The sequence below is a fragment of the Dicentrarchus labrax genome, unplaced genomic scaffold, assembly GCF_905237075.1.
Source record: "Dicentrarchus labrax unplaced genomic scaffold, dlabrax2021, whole genome shotgun sequence".
In the NCBI taxonomy this organism is placed as follows: Eukaryota; Metazoa; Chordata; class Actinopteri; family Moronidae; genus Dicentrarchus; species Dicentrarchus labrax.
In genome coordinates, this window is record NW_026136715.1 from 20,457,947 (window position 1) to 20,476,216 (window position 18,270).

The 18,270-nt window shown below is 40.3% G+C and overlaps 1 protein-coding gene across 2 annotated transcripts in view; it reads right to left on the reverse strand.

Moving 5' to 3' along the window:
- The window catches only part of prkar2aa (protein kinase, cAMP-dependent, regulatory, type II, alpha A), a 43,245-nt gene that overhangs the window by 14,186 nt on the left and 10,789 nt on the right, over positions 1-18,270 (reverse strand). For both annotated transcript variants that reach the window (XM_051424500.1, XM_051424499.1), the window contains exon 3: positions 379-414. In XM_051424500.1, the coding sequence (XP_051280460.1) occupies positions 379-414 (36 nt within the window). The remainder of the gene's footprint in view (positions 1-378; positions 415-18,270) is intronic.

Consider the following 18,270-nt stretch of genomic DNA (forward strand, 5'->3'; position numbering starts at 1 on the left):
CGAGAGAGAGAGAGAGAGAGAGAGAGAGAGAGAGAGAGAGAGAGAGAGAGAGAGAGAGAGAGAGAGACAGACAGACAGAACAGACAGACCACAGTGATGCTTTTTTAACACTGTTGTACATGCATGACATACACTAATGCACTCATTATGAAAACAGTGCCTGAACAGTGTTTGACATCCATGACAGAGACAGACACAAATCAGCCAGTCCAACACTTGGCCTCAACATGCATGACACGCACAATAACGCACACACAAGCTGCTGGTGAGCCACTTAGGCGGTGATGTATGCAATGTTGTCCCTGGTGTGGATTACACTTAAGGGACATGACGTCAAACACACACAGACACAGACATAGACACAGACACACATCGTACCTGACACTCTCCTGTTGAATCTGCTGGGTGGTGGAGCTGTGGAGAGAGAGAGAGAGAGAGGTGAAATTAACATCATTGTTTTTACATAATGACATTTAATACGATTTTGTGATTGCTTTGAAATCCTCATTACCATTATCTGCTCTGAACAGACGGTGTTCATAGCAATAACTGAAGTGAGAGAAGGGGATTTAGAAAAAGGAAAAAGGGACGAAAAGGCAGACAGTGAGTCAGTGTGACAGTCGGCATTGGAGAAAGAGAGAAAGATGCAGACAGTCAAACAGATAAAGGCAACAAGAGGTGAAGGGATAAAAAGTAGGACACGATCAAAGATACAGGCGGATGTGAAGAAAAACAGAGAGAGAGACAGAGCGTAACCAGGAAAGAAGACGTGAGCTAAGAGATGAATTGAAAGTATTTTCAGTATTGCAAAGGTAATATTTTCTTCATACACATGAATGCTACTGTGAGTAGTGGCTACAGCCTCCAGCGTTATCAACACACACACACACACGCACACGCACACACCCAGACACACACCTCTTGCAAATAGCAGTATAATTTTCATGACTGCAAATTGAAAACTAGTAAAACAAAACCTGATCAAACTCAGCAGCAATAATCACACAATGATTGCCTGAGGCCAAACAGATGTGAGAGGATTAACAAATAACTTAATAAGAGGCCTCATAGTTACATGTTTACAAGTAAAATATTCATAAAGAATCATGTATTAGAGAGAAAGGTCGAAAGGGTAATGACAGTTGTGTTCCAGCAGCTTCCATAATATATAATCAATTTGGCTGTCTGAACCAGCAACACATTTCTTTCCACAAATATTGACAGGAACCCTATCTTTATTTTTGAGGCCAGCGACTGCCGTGTTTCTGTGTTCATTACAAATGGACAAAGAGGTTTGCGGTTTGTTTACGTCTTGACTTGACAAGCAGACTGCCAATGTAGCAACGCAGTTTAGATGCACAGATGCTTTTGGGACACTGTTAACGTTCCTGATCCACAAGGATGGCACATCTGATGTCTGTCTGCTTTAAAATTCAGTATTCAAGGACTCACAACAGCAGGCGCCTGTGCAACTGAAGTGTTTCCTTACACAAAACACAGAACCAAGAGAGCTGTTGAGTGACTGACCCTGATCTCTGACACCCTTGTAGATCTCTGCCAGAGAGATTATTTCAATGTACTGGGGAGAAATAGATATAAACTAAAATATAGTAGTAAAGTAAAATATTGTCAAATCTATTATGTCAAGCCCTACTGCAGGCTCTTTCAGACCTTGCATCTAGGTCTGACCCTGTAATTAAAGAATTAAATGTCTTTCGTAACAAAACCATAGCTAATCACACTGTTTAGCTTGTTCAGAAAGCAAACACTGTACCAGTCAATGTGTTTATATTCACATTAATGCTCACATATTATACAAGATGTTGGCCCACAAGAACACCACGTGCCTCTTTCACTAGGCCAGATGAGTGAGATGCAAACGAATAGGTGAGAGACACTGATATTAGCCAGTAAAAAATAGCACATAGCCTAAATCTATTATCCTGTTATGAGAGTAATGGTTCTATCAAAATAATATTTAATATAATAACAATCCTTGTATACAGAGGTGTTTGCAATCAGGATATTAAGCTGATTAACAGCCTAATCCAAATCCACTCCTCACAATAACACAACTAATTCTTAAACATGTTAAATTACCAGCATACCAGTGCAAACAAATCTAATTGGTATATGCATTTTTATTCTTTAGATTATTGCGAAACCCGTCTTAGTCTCTGAGCACAGGCCAAGACACCAGCCTCTTGCCTGCAAGCTTTCCACAGACAAGGCTCCAGGCAGGGGCTGGGGAGACCCTCGGGCAAGGGGTCTTTGGCCGGTTTACAAGGGTAGTTTACTACTAGTAAAAGGTGGTAGGCTCCATGTATGTAAAAGCACACATTGTAAATACATAAATATCAGTTTTAATTGTTTATGTCAGCAATCATTACACGTTTCAGCACTTTTATTAAATGGTTGTCATTCTGTGATTAAACATTCTTTCTGCGCAACATGTTGCCAGATGATGATACAGAACCCAGTTACCCAATGTTTGTAACAACATCAAGGCAAACGTAGCAACTTCCTGTGCTGGACAGAGGATGCTTCCTGGAAATTTCTAAACAGCAGCAGTAATCCAGTTTAATTTGAGGTCACGATTTCAGTGCTGTACACTTGACATGGCCAATATGGCCCCTAAAATAATACGCATGTGAGTGTGTATGTACAGTATGTGTGGTAGCCCAGTCTCAGTGGGTGTATGCCTGCATTCTGTGTGTATGGATTGTGGCCTTGTGCAGCATTTGAGGGCAGTATAGGGGCACTGTGACCTTGTGAAGGTGCAAATGTGCGTAACAGGGTGTTATAATTTACGCACACAGAGAGGGTGAGGTCAGGGTCCTAAACACCTGCTTTGTAACACAGGGCTGTTACTAGCCAGCATGGACATTGCTCACTGCTGCCACACACACACACCCACACGCACAGTGTGTGTCCATTGCTACCTTATTACCATCCTGTCAGAGCCCATTAGATCTAGACTGTGAAGACGGGAGCCTGGGGGAAACTCACACACACACAGCACTTTCCCCCGGTCACCTGGGGAGATGGACAGAGTTTAACACTCTACTCTCCGTGGAGATCATTCTTACTATCATTCAGCACAGATCAAGCAACAGGATAGTGTCAGCTACTGCTGCACTGACATTTGTGGCATCTGCAAGTGAATTCTTTTCAATAAAGGCTTGTCTCTCTTTTTAGGAAATTACCTGGTTGAAAGGGATTTTATTTTTTATAGCACATAGTAAAAAGAGTGACTTCTGCATTTTTAAACTCTATTTGTATGCATGTGTTAACTCTCACATACATACCACACATTCCCTACCAGAACTCTCATTCTGCCTGCCCACATACTAAGCTTTAATGCGGTTTATACACAGGGTCACAATTTACAACACGACAAGTGCCAAATGAGTTACAACCCGAAAAGTGCCAAACACCAAATAAACTTGTCCTTGGTAGATAAGGATTTCCTTGCAGGCTACAGTACACTGACGGTCTGACCATTAAACAATCAAAACAAAGCAAAACCAAGGCCATATTGAACAAGCTCCTATGAGATTGACATAAAAACATCATACGAGTACAGATACAAAAGACACTTACATTTATTCTGAACAGCATCTTTTATTGAGTATAGCTTTTTTATTTACAATCTAGGAGATTAAACATCACCTGTTGCATGTTTATATAATGTGTTTGTATCTAATGGCCATATTTGTGTACTGACGTCTATTCAATCTTCTAAGCAGCTTTCAAGATTGTTGAATTAGACCACCTTCTAAGTGGGTTGCAGTGATGTCTCTCAGTGGTCGACCCATGATGACTACCTTCTCCCCCTCAAACAAGTTTGTGGTCTTAGACACTTAAATGGAAATCCTCATGTCTGTTTTGAAAAGTATCTGAGTGTTCAGCTCTCAGTACTTTACGTTTGAAGTTTAGTTTCTCTCCTACGTCCCTGTTTGAGATGGGTTTATCACCAAATTTGGGAAGTTTAGATCAATCTGGAGCTTTCTTAACCACCGCTGCCCTCTCTGCCTTTAAAAGACACACCTTTAAGCGTGTTGTCCTGTTGTCATGGAGATGCAAAAGATGTGCAAAGTCAAACCGAGTCAGACTAAGCCAGTACGTTAAGACAACTCATGCAAGCCATGCTTTTTTTTTTTTTTTTTTTTTACAGATACAGAATGTATACCAAAACTGAAAAAGTACGAAGGTTCACGTTTCATGTATAGTACCTTTAATCAATGTTTTTCACTAGTTTGCACTTAATGATGATGGAGGACATTAATAATTCAATCATTTGATTGAGGAAATAAAGTGTTATTAGTCTTCCCCCTTTTGAGGCAAGGATGTGACATTTGCATGTGATGAGTTGCATCATAAAATAAAAGGAAAAGAAAATTCACAGTGGTAAAATGAATGGGTAGCAACAGAACAGTCCAATAATCTGCAACATGTCTTTAAGTATGCATCTGCGGCCATGTCTCATGAAAAAACTAGAGCTGAACTGAGAGCTGAACTTTTAACTACTCAATTGATTTCTAAAGGATGTAAACAATCTCTAAACCATGTTTGGTTGTCTGCCAACAAGACTGGCAGACAAACCTACCAGCCACAGCCAAAATGGAGTATGAAATGAGTAGCAACTGAGTCCATTCTTTGACCTGTCTCCCTTAGTCTCTCTTTCACTTCAATCCCATTCAAGTATTTGTAGGGTATAGCCAACACTGTGGCAGTGCTAACAGACATCCTTGTGGTGATTACAATCACAATGTGACTGTTAAAAATACTATAAATGAACATCAAATACAGATTTAATTCTTAATCAGACTTCTTGTGCACATAGAGGATCTTAGCCTCTTCCTTTTCATTTGTGTCAATTCCAACCGTCTTCCTACAAAAGGAATATGGTGTAAGTAGTAGTAATACACTCCCATGAGTTCAACACTATTCTCAGTTTCTCGTGCTCCGTTCTCTCTGTCATTTATTGTATATCTCGCCCCCTCAGCTGTCTCAAAGGAATAGACCTTCCTCCTCCATATTGCTTCCAAAGCTTCACGACTCCTCTGCCTCCCTCCGTCTTCTGTTTTGCATCAGAGTCTGGTTTATCTCCTTAACCCCAAGACATTGGAGTCGAGTTGTTGGGGATTGTAACAATGGCAAAAACATTTTGTGGTGCATTGTCCGAGACATTTTCTAATTTAATGTTTTCAACATCCAAATAACAGTAGTTAATAGATACTAGCGTCCTGCTCAATACTGGTGCATAGTAAGGTTGTTTACTCAACTTAACTGTTGTTTACTCATGTTCAGCTACAAAATGCTACTCATACTGGATTTTTTGGTTGACTTGTTGTTTACTTATGTAGGGACGGTTCAGTATGTAGAGCCAATGTGCAATGAACAACAATACCAAAGCAATGACTAGACTAGGCAACAATTACAGAAATACCTCTAATTTCTAATGACCAATGACAGTTTATGTCTTTGAATAAAGACTGAACTGAGGCTTCGTTCAAAATAGCAATCAAATTAGCTATTTTTATACTTTCCATGTGCTTTGTGGTACTCTACGCAAATGCCCAGCTGAGCTGTGTGTTGCCAAAATTATGACTGTTATGTCTAGTAAATTACATTTTATTTATAAATGTTTATGGCTACGCAAATGAGATTCAGTCAAGAGCCTCTGCTACCAGATTAGAGCTGTAGACCTGACGTTGACCTCCCTGTCCCTAGCACAGAAAGATAAATGAGAGTATGGAAAGATTTGATACGAGTTCAGCACAAAAAAAACCCAATAACATTTCAATGGGAAAGCAGAATCATGTGTCCTAAAACATATACACAGCAACATCCTTTAACATCACTGAACCTTCCATCCATTAGTCATCACTTATCTATTCCTTGATGCTAATTCCCAAAGAGCCCTATTTAAACCAAACCTTTTATCCTCTTTTACTGCTGAAACATGTTTTTACAGTATGTATTCTTTCATGTGAAGTTTTTTTCCTGTGTATATTCCATCAACCTTTCCCTTTAAACAAAGATCACAGTACAAGTGTACTAGTCCTTCAGAACTACGGTGAAAATAGGTTAAGGCACAGACCATGAACCGAGTCGTCCCTGGTGTGTGCAGCCGGATAGGGACCATTGTTAATTCCTATTTCTCTCTCTTCCCCCCCTCCCTCATTTCCTGTCATCTCGCAAATAAAATGGGGGCCAGAAGAAAGGCAACATTCAACATGTGATTAATTATCTATCCAAGCAGCTGATTTTTCATAAATATTAGCTAAAAACAACGGTTGCCTGAAAGGTAGGAAAATACATTCATCCATTTTTTATCTTTAGGAAATGGTGACCACCAGAGTCCTTTAAAGAGGTCATTCACAGAAATCACGATAAAGCCACATGGGAAAATAATGAGAATCATAATTTCAGCGACCTCTTTTTTTACCTTCCCTTAATTCCACTTTTTTTTTATTTCCTTCAACACAATGCCCCTCCCCTCCAAAAGTCTATTATTTGCAACATAACCACCTACCAGGAGGACACATTCCAAACTGCTTAAAATGATTTGTTTTGATCCCAGTCAAACTCATGAACAGGTCAGATCGCTGCAGGTACCGCAGGAAAGAGGCACAAAGACCAACAAAAACTCATACACAGACACACACAATTGAAGTATTACACATAGACCCAAGCAAAGCAGGTCATGCATGGGGAAACTGATTTGTTGTGTTTCAGTGAAAAGGTGTAAAACCACTTATCTTACTGCTAATTGTTATACTTGGTTCTAGTCAATACTTTCCTCTGTATGTACATTTCTAGATCATTGTTGGTGTTTGATGTTCGGCTCTTCTTATTTATACTCTATATTGTTAGGTAACCTACATTACTTACATAGTTAAAGTATGCAGTGGTTGTGGGGCTATTCTTGCTTTGGTTCCACATTTGTCCCTGTTTAGACTCAAGACTCAGGTTACCTCAAAAGGTTGTAGCTCTCTGTACCCAAACACATACTGTAGTAGTAAAGTCAATCACCTGAACACATTTGCCCAATGTTTGTGGGGAAATAAATAAAAATCAAGAACACAGGGTAAAAACTACGAGTTTGTTTTGGGTGGCATTTTAAACCCAAAGCAAAAATAAGCAAGCTAATATGAAAATGAATCATGTATCGTCTCCAACAGTCACATAAAAGAAAGTTGTGTCTGTCAAGAGCAGGTGGACATAAAAATAAAAAAAGTGTGTGCACGTGCTTTAGTGTGTTTCGATGTGTGGGTGCGTAAGTCTGAGTGTGCAATGTGTGAAGTGCTCTCCCTACAGTCATGTGGCTTGGGGGGCTGGGGGGGTGGTGGTGGTGAGGGTGGCTGTATCAAGTGTACGCCTGAAGTTGCCTTGGCAACCTAACACAAAGAAGATCTCATCACCATAACAACTCTACCCCGTTCACCCTCCCTCCTTCCCCTTCTCGGCCACCATCCACCCCCCCCTTCTCCTCTATCCAAGTGGCAGATCACCCATCCATCCACCCCCCCACCCCCCACGTTCTCTTTCCATCTCTCTCCATCCCTCCCTATACACCCACTCACTGCTATAACAGCATTAACAGATGGAGAGAAGAGAGAGATAGAGGGGGACAGAAAAAGATAGAGAAGGGAGGACAGAGGGAGAACCAGAGGGGGAGGGAAAAAAAGACAGACCAGAAGGGGTGACAGAGAGAGATCTATTGCAATGTGTAAAAAGAAATAGAAATGTGAGAAAAAGAAAGACAGAATAGCAAATGCCAATATGATGGTAGTAATGAGTAGTAAGCTTATGTACATGCCTACTGAGGTAGAAAAAGAAAAGAGAGATACATTTAAAAAAAATGGAAAGAAAGAAGGAGAGGAAGCCAACTAGCGAGAGATTTGTTATGTGTGTATATACAGTTTACAGAAAGAGGCGAATAAACAGTCACACCAAGGATAAGAAGATAACTATAGTATGTGATAACTGGTGATTCAGAAAAACATGCAGAGAAACAATCACAAAGGAAGAGAGAGAGAGAGATAATCATTGAGGCAGGGAGAGAGAAAGCAAGAGAGAAAGCCCACTGAGTGAATAAGTGAAGAACAGAAGAAAAAATAAAAAGGGAGCAATTCATCTGTCCCTGCCTGGTGTTTTCCATTGATTTCTTACAGTCATTCTCAGTGTGTGACTGTCTGTCTGCTTGGCCCGTCAATACATCAGCCAGTTAGCTGGAGGGGAGACCAAAGCATCAATATGGCCACTTCGCCTCAGACACTTCAAATTTCAATATTTTACCCTTTTTTTTTTAAAATGGCTACAGAGTGGTTGGACTGGGAAGATGGATGAGACCGACGGGAACAGACGAAGAAAAACACATGACAAAAACAGATCCGGTGACACAGTTGGTAAGGATTAAATGAACCCTAACCTAAACTGCGGAAGCAATCTCTGGCTTTCAAGTGGGATAGTTAAAGGAAAATAGGCGACATAAACTAAGTTCGGACAGGTCTGTTATTTGTCCGCCCACCTGTTGCTGCTCACACCTCCTGGTTTCCCTCTTACCACTCTGCTTCCTGGAATAGAAACAGTAAAAAAGACAAGTCTGTCCGTTACATTAAGCACTTTGGCAGTGAGTCAACCACCATTTGGAGCCTTTAATCTATTCAACAGAATGAATTTGGCAGAATAAAAAAGTGACAGGGGCTGGATCATGTTTGGGGATGGGTGTGCTATTGGCAGTTTTTCAGCCCATCACTGAAAATAGTCATGTAGACTATGAAAGGTGCGCGTCTATTCATTAAATGTAGAAGATTAAGCTGTTTGACTTCCCAATAAAAAAAATTTCAATACACACACAGTTGCGAGAATAATTCCTTTTAGACGGCAAATATCATAAACACAAGCCTGTGAGAAGTGGAGGCACTCTCCCATTGCTTCAGCAGCTGACTCAGTGACATTTCTGCCACCTAAATGGCCAATTTGTGTCCATTTGCAGCATCAGGGGGCAGCTGACAAGTTCTCCAGTCATTTATTGTTCTTCCATCTTTCCCTGATTCTCAGACACAGTCCAGAGCACAGTGGTATCTTTTATTTACTGATAGAGATGATGAGATTTACTTGACTTATTTACTGAGTTTTTGCCTGCAAGAATTGTAGTTTCATATCTGTGACTTTTTGCATAGCAAATATAACATAAATGTTGCCCCATGGAATAGCTCAACAGGTTGCCCAACAATCTATTAATTTCCGTCATTTTGCTGCTGGTGGGATGAAGCAAACAATTTACAAGTATTCCTTTTTATCCTTTTAACTTGTATTTTGTTGTGTGATGTTTAACAATTCAAAGACTAAATGATAATGAAATTGCAGTGAGACAGTCACTTATCTCTGTTATCTCTCTCACTTCCTCCACCTATTCCCCTTTCCCTCCCCTTACCTACAGTATCTCCCCATGCACCCTCCTACAATTCTCTTCCTCAGCACCCTCCACCATTTGTTCCATCTCTTCCATCCTCCCACTGCCTCTCCATCTCTTTCCTCCTTTCCTCTCAGCCTCTCTCCTCCTCCTCTCAAGGTCTGATTGATAGCAGCAGGGTCAAATGTGGAGCAGGGAGCTTCCCTCACATGGTGCCTCTCCTCCAGAGCAAGCAGTCTCAGACGTCACTGTCAGCCTCTGCTGGCCCACACACACACACACACACACACACACACACACACACACACACACACACACACACACACACACACACACACACACACACACACACACACACACACACACACACACACACACACACACACACACACACACACACACACACACACACACACACACACACACACACACACACACACACACACACACAAGCTTAATCACGTAAGGCTGGAAAAGACCAATATATACATACAGTACATGTGCACATGTGAAACCTCTGACACGCACACAAACACAGGAGATGGGAGACACACAACTGGAAAGCTCAAAAAGCAGACTCAATAAAGCACATCATCAGCTCCAGTCTCCTACTGCACACCCACGTATACATAGAAACCCCTCCAGAATCACGCCTTCAAAACGCACACATGCAGCTTGTTATTACAGAGGCAAGAGGATTTGGAGGCATTGTTTCCTCGATTATATCAAACAGTGGCTGACTGATGTAAACATGATAAACAAAAATAATACAGTTAATCATTTATTGAAATTATCAGCAGTGGCATTACTTTCTGACACTCTCCAATAGCTTTTGTTGCCAGCAATCTGATCAGTACCTTGCCTTCTCCTAACTTTGAGCCACTGTTTTGTGATCATGATCTGTTATCAATAAAGTCTTTCGTCTTTCCAAGTCTCTCGCCTCATTCTTTCCTGTTTCATCTCTCCACAAGACCCATGCCAAAATGAACAAACGTAAATCCTATCCCTGCATGTCCTCCTCCCCAGAAAAGATATATGTAGTCAGGCTTTATGTCAGCAGTCAATGCGTGCTGAAGTGCTGACCTAAGCACCATTACCTCCAAGCTCCACAGCTTACACTACAGAACCAAGCTAATGGTGGAACTGCAATAAAAAAAACACAATGTCTGCAATACATTACAAGTTATACAAATTTGCACACAATTGTATCAACCAATCTACTTTTTCTTTCTTTAAACAACACTGTGCACCCCAAAATTCAGACTGAATGCAGGTATGGGGAATGTGGACAAAATAAGAAATAGTAAAATTATCTCACCCAAAGTGAATGATTGTAAAAGACACCTCTAAAGTGCATCTCTAAATGTTGTTCTTATATAATGCTGATATTGCATACGTATGTGGCTCGTCATTTTCAGTTTAAGATAATTATCACTGAAATATACATGTCTTTAAAAAGGAGCAGATCAGATTTCAGATGAAATGGATTTTCACTCAGATTTATTGTCCCTAGTGAAGGAATTAGGCATCATTTAGATATGTTTCTATTTTGCAATAAAACAAACAAACAAAAAATAACAGCCAATGTCTTTAAAATAAAAGTTTCCATTGTCAAACCATACATTAAATATGTCACATGGTTATATCACCCTGACAGATCAGTTCTGAAGCCATCAGCTAAACTCTGAACAATTGAAGTACTACTACACTAATGTTAAGATAGAGACACAATTTCACACGTCTGAAGTAGTAGTGGTATCCAAAGAGAGGAGGCAGACAGTAGATAATAAACATTAAGACAATAACGACATCTTTTGTGTCATTACAGGTCAAATATGTAGTGCAATGCAGGTTTCAGGCCTGCTGATGTATCACGTCTGCTGGCTGTGATGCGTCATACCAGAGCCAAATTATGAGTGTCAAACAACAACAACAACAATTTGCCTCCAGCAAATTGGGGCCAATATTTTGAGTGGCACACACTCAAAATACTGAATATTAAGCTGTATTTTGAACATCAATAGGATTATGTTTTGTAGTGGAATTCCCCTTTATTACAATCACAAGAAGCCAATATGTTTCATCTGTAATGGCTGTTTCCTGCCAGCAGCTGTTTGTATCATATGAGAGTCAGCTGGGAAAATAGATGACATATCATTGGAGCTGACTGTTAAGAAATAATACATTGTCATGTGGGTGGCAGTAGAACAGGGGTTGCAGACAGCAAGCTTCAGACCTTATTCTAACCAGTTCAAATCCTGAAACAAGCAGGGAATGTAATGGCAAGTAACTTTGAGACAGCTTAGAGTAAGGCACTAACTTCAGTGGAGCTCCTTGAAGGACTGCGGTTATACTGCGTTGCTGGTTGACTACTTCATATCAAATGTTGAAGAGCTGATCGGCTACTAATTTCCAAAATACTGTAGCTTCAAATCTGAGTTGATTTGATAGCTGGAGGACTACATAAGAAAGCAAAATAAGCAACTTTTATCTGTTTGTATCATGACAAAACACCCATAAATCAGGCTGTTCTAAAATTTGAGAGAAAACATTTCAGTAGCACAGAAGCAAAAATGGGAAAGAATCCTGGTGAAAAGAAGGAGCAATGCAGCACTAAGTGGGTAAAGGTAGTGGAGTAATGTACTATAAATAAAATCTTAACATGCACCTCTGAGCAGGATTTAGTGGACTACATGGTCTTGAGACAAAGACAGTGTAGCTAGATATGATCAGGTACTGTGATCAGTAAAGATGCTTTTTGACAAGTGCCAATATTTTACAACTTCAGACTTGGGTCAAGGAGAAACACCTCTGACACTGCAGTACACTATGTCTCTCATAATGACACCCATTTCTGTTTAACAGGATGAACTGGTTAAGTAGTAGACCATTATTAGGTTTTACTTTACACTCCCTGCACAATCAGTTAAATCAATAGGAGTGGAGATCTATCACTCTCTCACTGTGACACATACATGCAGACACATGTAGCTGAACATGTAAGCAAAAGCCAAGCATGATATATGGAGCATAAACATGAGGAGCACATACAGTACATATGAGTTAAATGAGCAAGTCCGTACCAATCATCGGTTTCTCAGCTCTGTGATTTATGGTAGTGAGAACTTGTTTGAATGTTGAATTTATTACACAGAAGTTCTAAACAAACAGAGATATGAGGCTACAAGATATTAGCAACATTGGGGAAGGGAAATATATAAATATACAAATGTATACACACATACATAAATAATATCTGCACTTCACTATATATACCAAAATTGCAAAACATAAACAAAAGGCATGCCCACAAAAAATACACACTTGAGATGTACACGCGTGGTCCATTACATTATTATTATAAATAATAACTTCTCTCAGTATTGGAACACTTTTTTGTCCATTTTTCCAGTCTAGGTTTTTCTTCTCCTCCATCATGCTGCCTTTGCCTAGTCAAACACTTTTACGACACAAAAACACTTTTTTTTTTATCTTACTCCATTTTCTTTGTGTTGCGCTTGCAGCAGTTCCCTCTCATTTCCTTTTTTTTTTGTTTTGTTTGTTTTCTTGTTTGCTGTAACCTTTGTGCATCTTTTCTGTCTCATTATTTCTCTACTATCAGTCTATACCTTCCTCTTCCTATGTCATCAAGCTTCCACCATTATTCTCACGCTCTGCTGTTTTAGTCCCCGTTTCCCACCATGCAATTCCCTTCTCACTCTCTTTACCTTTCCCATTATCTAACTCTGTCCATTTCCCTCCCACACTGTCTCTTGTTCTCTCTCATTCTCTCTCACACATTCTTTCTCTCCCCTTGCCCCATATCTGACTCACTCCCTTTCCTAGTATCTCCCCCTCTCTCTCTCCCTCGCTCTCTCTCCCCATCTACTGCGCTCTTCAGAGGGCTTAAGCCCTTAAAAGGAAGTAGCCATGTCCTGCTTTAGCTGCACTGGTGTTAAGCCTTTCCCAGCATCACCAGGCTTTCTGATGCACCTTAACCCCTTAAAGCCTGAATTGACCGGACAACCTTTTCTACTTACATCCCTGTCTAAGCTTCAGCATGTCACAAACACAGGATGACATATACAGCAGAAATTAGACAGAAGTAATACTATGATCAAAGCATCTGCAGTAGCCCAACTTCCCCAATAACTCACCAATAACTACATGAGCGGCTAGGTTTGTTTCTGACTACGAAGAGCCAGATTTTCTGTTGTGGGCTACTATAGAAACATGACAGTTAAACATGGCGGACTCTGTGAAAGAGGACCCGTTCCCTCTATAGATAAAGACATCTGATTACAAGGTAACAAAAACACAACAATTCTTATTTTCAAGTGATTATACATGAATGAAAACACACCAATGAATATATTATTCAATGATTTCTGCCTGTAGATCCTACAATGTTACCCACTAGACCTTCAAAAGATAATTACCAAACTCAGGGAAGGAAACTCAATCAACTTGTCTGTGGTTTATCATCAACTGATGAATTTACCTCGCCTTTAATACACCAATTAGTACATTGTTTACCATGTGGCCCAAGCACATAATAATAAACTCACACAGAAATATGACTAATTATACATACTATGGTTAACTCAAAAGATAGACAAGCAATTCAGGCTCACTAAATAAACTATGCTTACTTCGATTACGCCCTTTACGAATAGCATAGTCTGATTAAGGTGTTTAAATTACTTAAGTAAGTTTGCGTCAGTACTAAGTTATCGCACTTTTCAATAGATAAATTCCGCAGGTTATACAGCCCACACATTATCAGTCCAACGGCTACCAATTTATGCTTTGGTAGCAGCAGTAATGGCAGTACAGGCATGCATATGCCCTTTAGCAGAAGCTTTTTCAAAGTATCTCAGAGCACCATGAGTAAGTGCTTATTTAGTACTCATGGAAATCCCCCCCATGACCCTGGTTGTGTTAACACTACGCCTTTCCCATTAACTCACAGAGACCACCAATAGTTTCAGTTAAAGAAGCAGAAGTGACTTTTTTACAAATACGGTGTGATATTTTTCAATTACTGAACACATCAAACAAATAAGCTATGCTGCATTGAAGCAAGACAAAAGAGCTTTCAGGGTCAACTTAATTCTCTAGTGGTTACTTACCCCATTAATTCCTGACTCGACTGTTCCACTTTCCTACAGAGGGCATGCTGCTCTAACAGTGAACCCAGTAAGGTCACAGTTCATTGAGGTCTGCAGATCTTAAGGTCTGTTCAGAAGAGCATTGAAAGACTGCACTATTTCATTGTCTTTTGATAAAAGAGGCTCATGACAAAAACTGCAGTAATGTAGAATTTCAGTTTTGTTTTGTATGCTTGACGTACAGTTCTGATGCCAGTCCCAAAAAATTTTTGAAAAAGAGTTGGTGAAGGAAAAACTATACAGCTGTATACCAGCTCTCAGATTATTCCCGTGTGCTATAATTTCTGAAAGAGTGAAACAAGGCATTTATTCAGAACTGATACACCGTGCAACTGTAGCAGCTATGACCTACGACTATGGGAGAGACCAATCTACAGTAAATAACTGACTGTAGATTGTTTACGGCTTGTTTTTCCCAGACTTCTTTTCTCATGGGGGGAGCAGTAAGCAGTTTGGAACACAGAAGAGAACCAGCAGGCACTGATCATCAATGATCATTGCTTCATGCTTACGTCAAAACTGGTGCACAGTGTAAGGTGAACTTGTGCCAGTAAATATGGAGCTATACTTTCAAACTGTGAAAATATCCCAAATGTCCATCTTTGCTGAGGTTTTAAGTCCACTATGTTATCAGTGACAGCTGGTAGGCTTATGAACCTGCAGGACCTGAGGAATGCTACCGGCCACCTGTAGAATGTGACATAGCAGAATGTGGGAGAAAGGAATCTTTTTTTCTGACCTTATCTTTATGAAACTAGATGCTGTAGGTTTTCTGCAACATTTTCAGTGTCAGACCCAACAAATCATTTATCTCTCTACCCAAAGAGCTTGTTTCATCAAAACATACTGCCTCTTTTGCCATGAAGAGAATGCAAAAGAGATGGGCTTGTAATTATTTTAGGGTCCTGACACAGTTTAACACATTAAGACCAGATGCAACATTTGCGTGTATATGAGATGAGACCCTGGAGACATTTCATGGACCAGTATTATCCCAGTCGCCTGGGATGTAGCATATCCTGTGTGTGGCAAAGGCAAACTGAAAGACATTATTAATTACAATGACTCAGGCCCCAATATCTGGGGCTCCACTGACAAGGACAGCAATGTTTTCATATCCCCAGGATGAGGCCCAACTTATTCACATTGCTTCCCTGGGTTAAAGATTTTACAAACGCACAGGCTAGAAACTGAATGGCATTAACACCCAGTACTTCACAATATCAGCATGAAGTCCTGTGTGGTGGTAAAAACGTAAAACTGCAGAATAACATTAGCGGCCAGCCTGCGGGTAGGAGAGCACAACACGCTGCCATCAAACCACTGGGGTGTAACGTAAACAAGGCCAATCTGGTCTGCCATTACGTGACCATTTACAGTCACAAAAGAACTCCAAACGTCCACATTCTCAAGCCCGTGTTTAGAGTTAGGTCATTAAATGCAATACTATTTGACTTGGAGTTTGTGAGCACCACTTGCTGCGCATGGAAACTAAGAATGTACACTTGTATGCTTACTTTAAATCTGACTGCAGCCATAAAAGACAAAACAGTAACCCTTTGCCCGGTACTTCAGTCTGGTCAGCAGGTCAAACTTTGTGTGTGTCATGTTAATTAGGTTTTAAGTAACTAGTCTAGTACAGGAAGATGAAGCAGTTTATACAATATACAACTATAAATATACAAAAAAAAGTCTCTCTCTCTCTCTCTCTCTCTCTCTCTCTCTCTCTCTCTCTCTCTATATATATATATATATAAAAATAATAAGAGGGTTACACAAACAGACATTATCAGAACGGCGATATGAAAGTCTGTCATATCAAGGCTATGCAAATATACTGATAAAGATACTTCTTAAAGAGCGTGGGGGGGCTGTGAACTACGAGTGACCTCCCAACTTTCTTTATCTGAATAATGATTAAGCGAGGCCACTGCCCATCACTGTCACTTCCAGCAGCAATTGGCTGAGAATAGTTTCAATGTCAGTGGTTTCTATGGTGACCATGGCTGTGCCAGTTTAGGGCACTATGTTAAACCCACAATCTTCTTTAAAAGGTAGGTTTTTTTTGCCTTTTCACTGGCTGGTAAATAGTGAAAACTGCTGGTGGGTTTTTGGGATCCATCATCAACTGCAAGAAAAGACCACCGCTATGTCCATCCCAATCTAACCCACATTATCTGACATTCAATGAGAAGAGAAACATTTTCATGTTAGTGTGTATTTAGCATGACATCTCAAACAAATTACAGACACATTTTAATAACATTTGTTGAAAAAAATAGGCCATATTGTAGGCCATACAAGGATCCAGATCCATTTGGCCTAAACCATGTGTACTAGTTGCAGTGTTTTACAGCAATTTTGTTTTTTTACATGTGTGCTCGACTATTCAGTCATCGAGTTAACATGATATCTGAGGCAGGGTGTGATACAACCACCAGCGACATGCTGGTCTTTGTCTGTTCAGCTGTCTGCTCTAACAGCCAATTTGGCAGGTAACCAACCATCATCCCTTTTCTAAAACGCGTACGAGATGGGGCTTGGATGCGCTTTTGTTTCGCAACACAGTCACAGGTCAAAGTTCATTTATTGCCCTGGTCTAAGGTTACTCTTGACAGGTGACGTCAAAAAGTGCAACGAATGAATCACCATTCCCCAAGTATGAGACATATATCTCAACATATTGCAGACATGAAATCAAATTAAATCCCATTAAAGCCAAAATGTTTAGACTTTTTAAAGATAGAATCATTTTCCAGACATCTTTTTTAAAAGATACAACCTAAATTAATTTTGATTTTAACTGCACAGTCCTGCGACCTACCAGCACCTGACTGCTGTTGGCTGGGCATGGGAAGTTTCCTTTTATAAAAAGTCTGTCATCACATACCACACCAGAACCAGGCCATTGTCACCTTCATGCAATTCATCTCTCCATCCTGGGATTCAGTCTGCTTCACAAGGCTGGTTTTCTAGAAATCTCTAAAGTACTTAATTGGAATTAATCAATTAAATTTTTTCCTTCACACATAAATCCAATGCATAGTCATGTTTTGCTGTGCAGACACTTGAGGGACACAGTGATAACCGCAGTTGGTGTGAGTAACTGGCTGGCCGATTCATTTTCAGTGCCTGCAAGTTTGACAAACCTCCAACCAACCTATCCACCTGGGGCGCGTCTTCTCACCTGTCTATCTGCCTGCATGTCTCTCGTTAACTCTTTGAAGTAAACGAGTGGGTATCCAAGCACGTTAGGAAAGATTCCAAAAATGAACAGCCACTTTTCACAGTTTACAAGACAAACATAGTTTTTGGAATACCTCTTGACAATATCTAGATCCTGTCTGCCAAAGTGGCTGAAAGGCTAGACAAAACCAGCAGTCAAAGTCAAAATTAACAGCGTTTGGCTGGTATTTCATGTTGGCTCTAACCCCATAGTTTCTCTCTCATTCAGTCTCTTCTCATTCAAGTTTCTCTTCTTTTTCTACACGTCTCCCCCCTGTTAAATCTCTCTTTCTTACCGTGCCAAAGACGGTTCTGCTAAACCGCCCTTATAACCCCTTCTCTCTCTCTCTAAGCCATCTTGTCTAATGAGATTGGACCTGTACATCGAGACTGACACATGCAGAGTGAGGGTGATGGGGATTGAGAGGAGGAGAGAGTAGGTTCAGA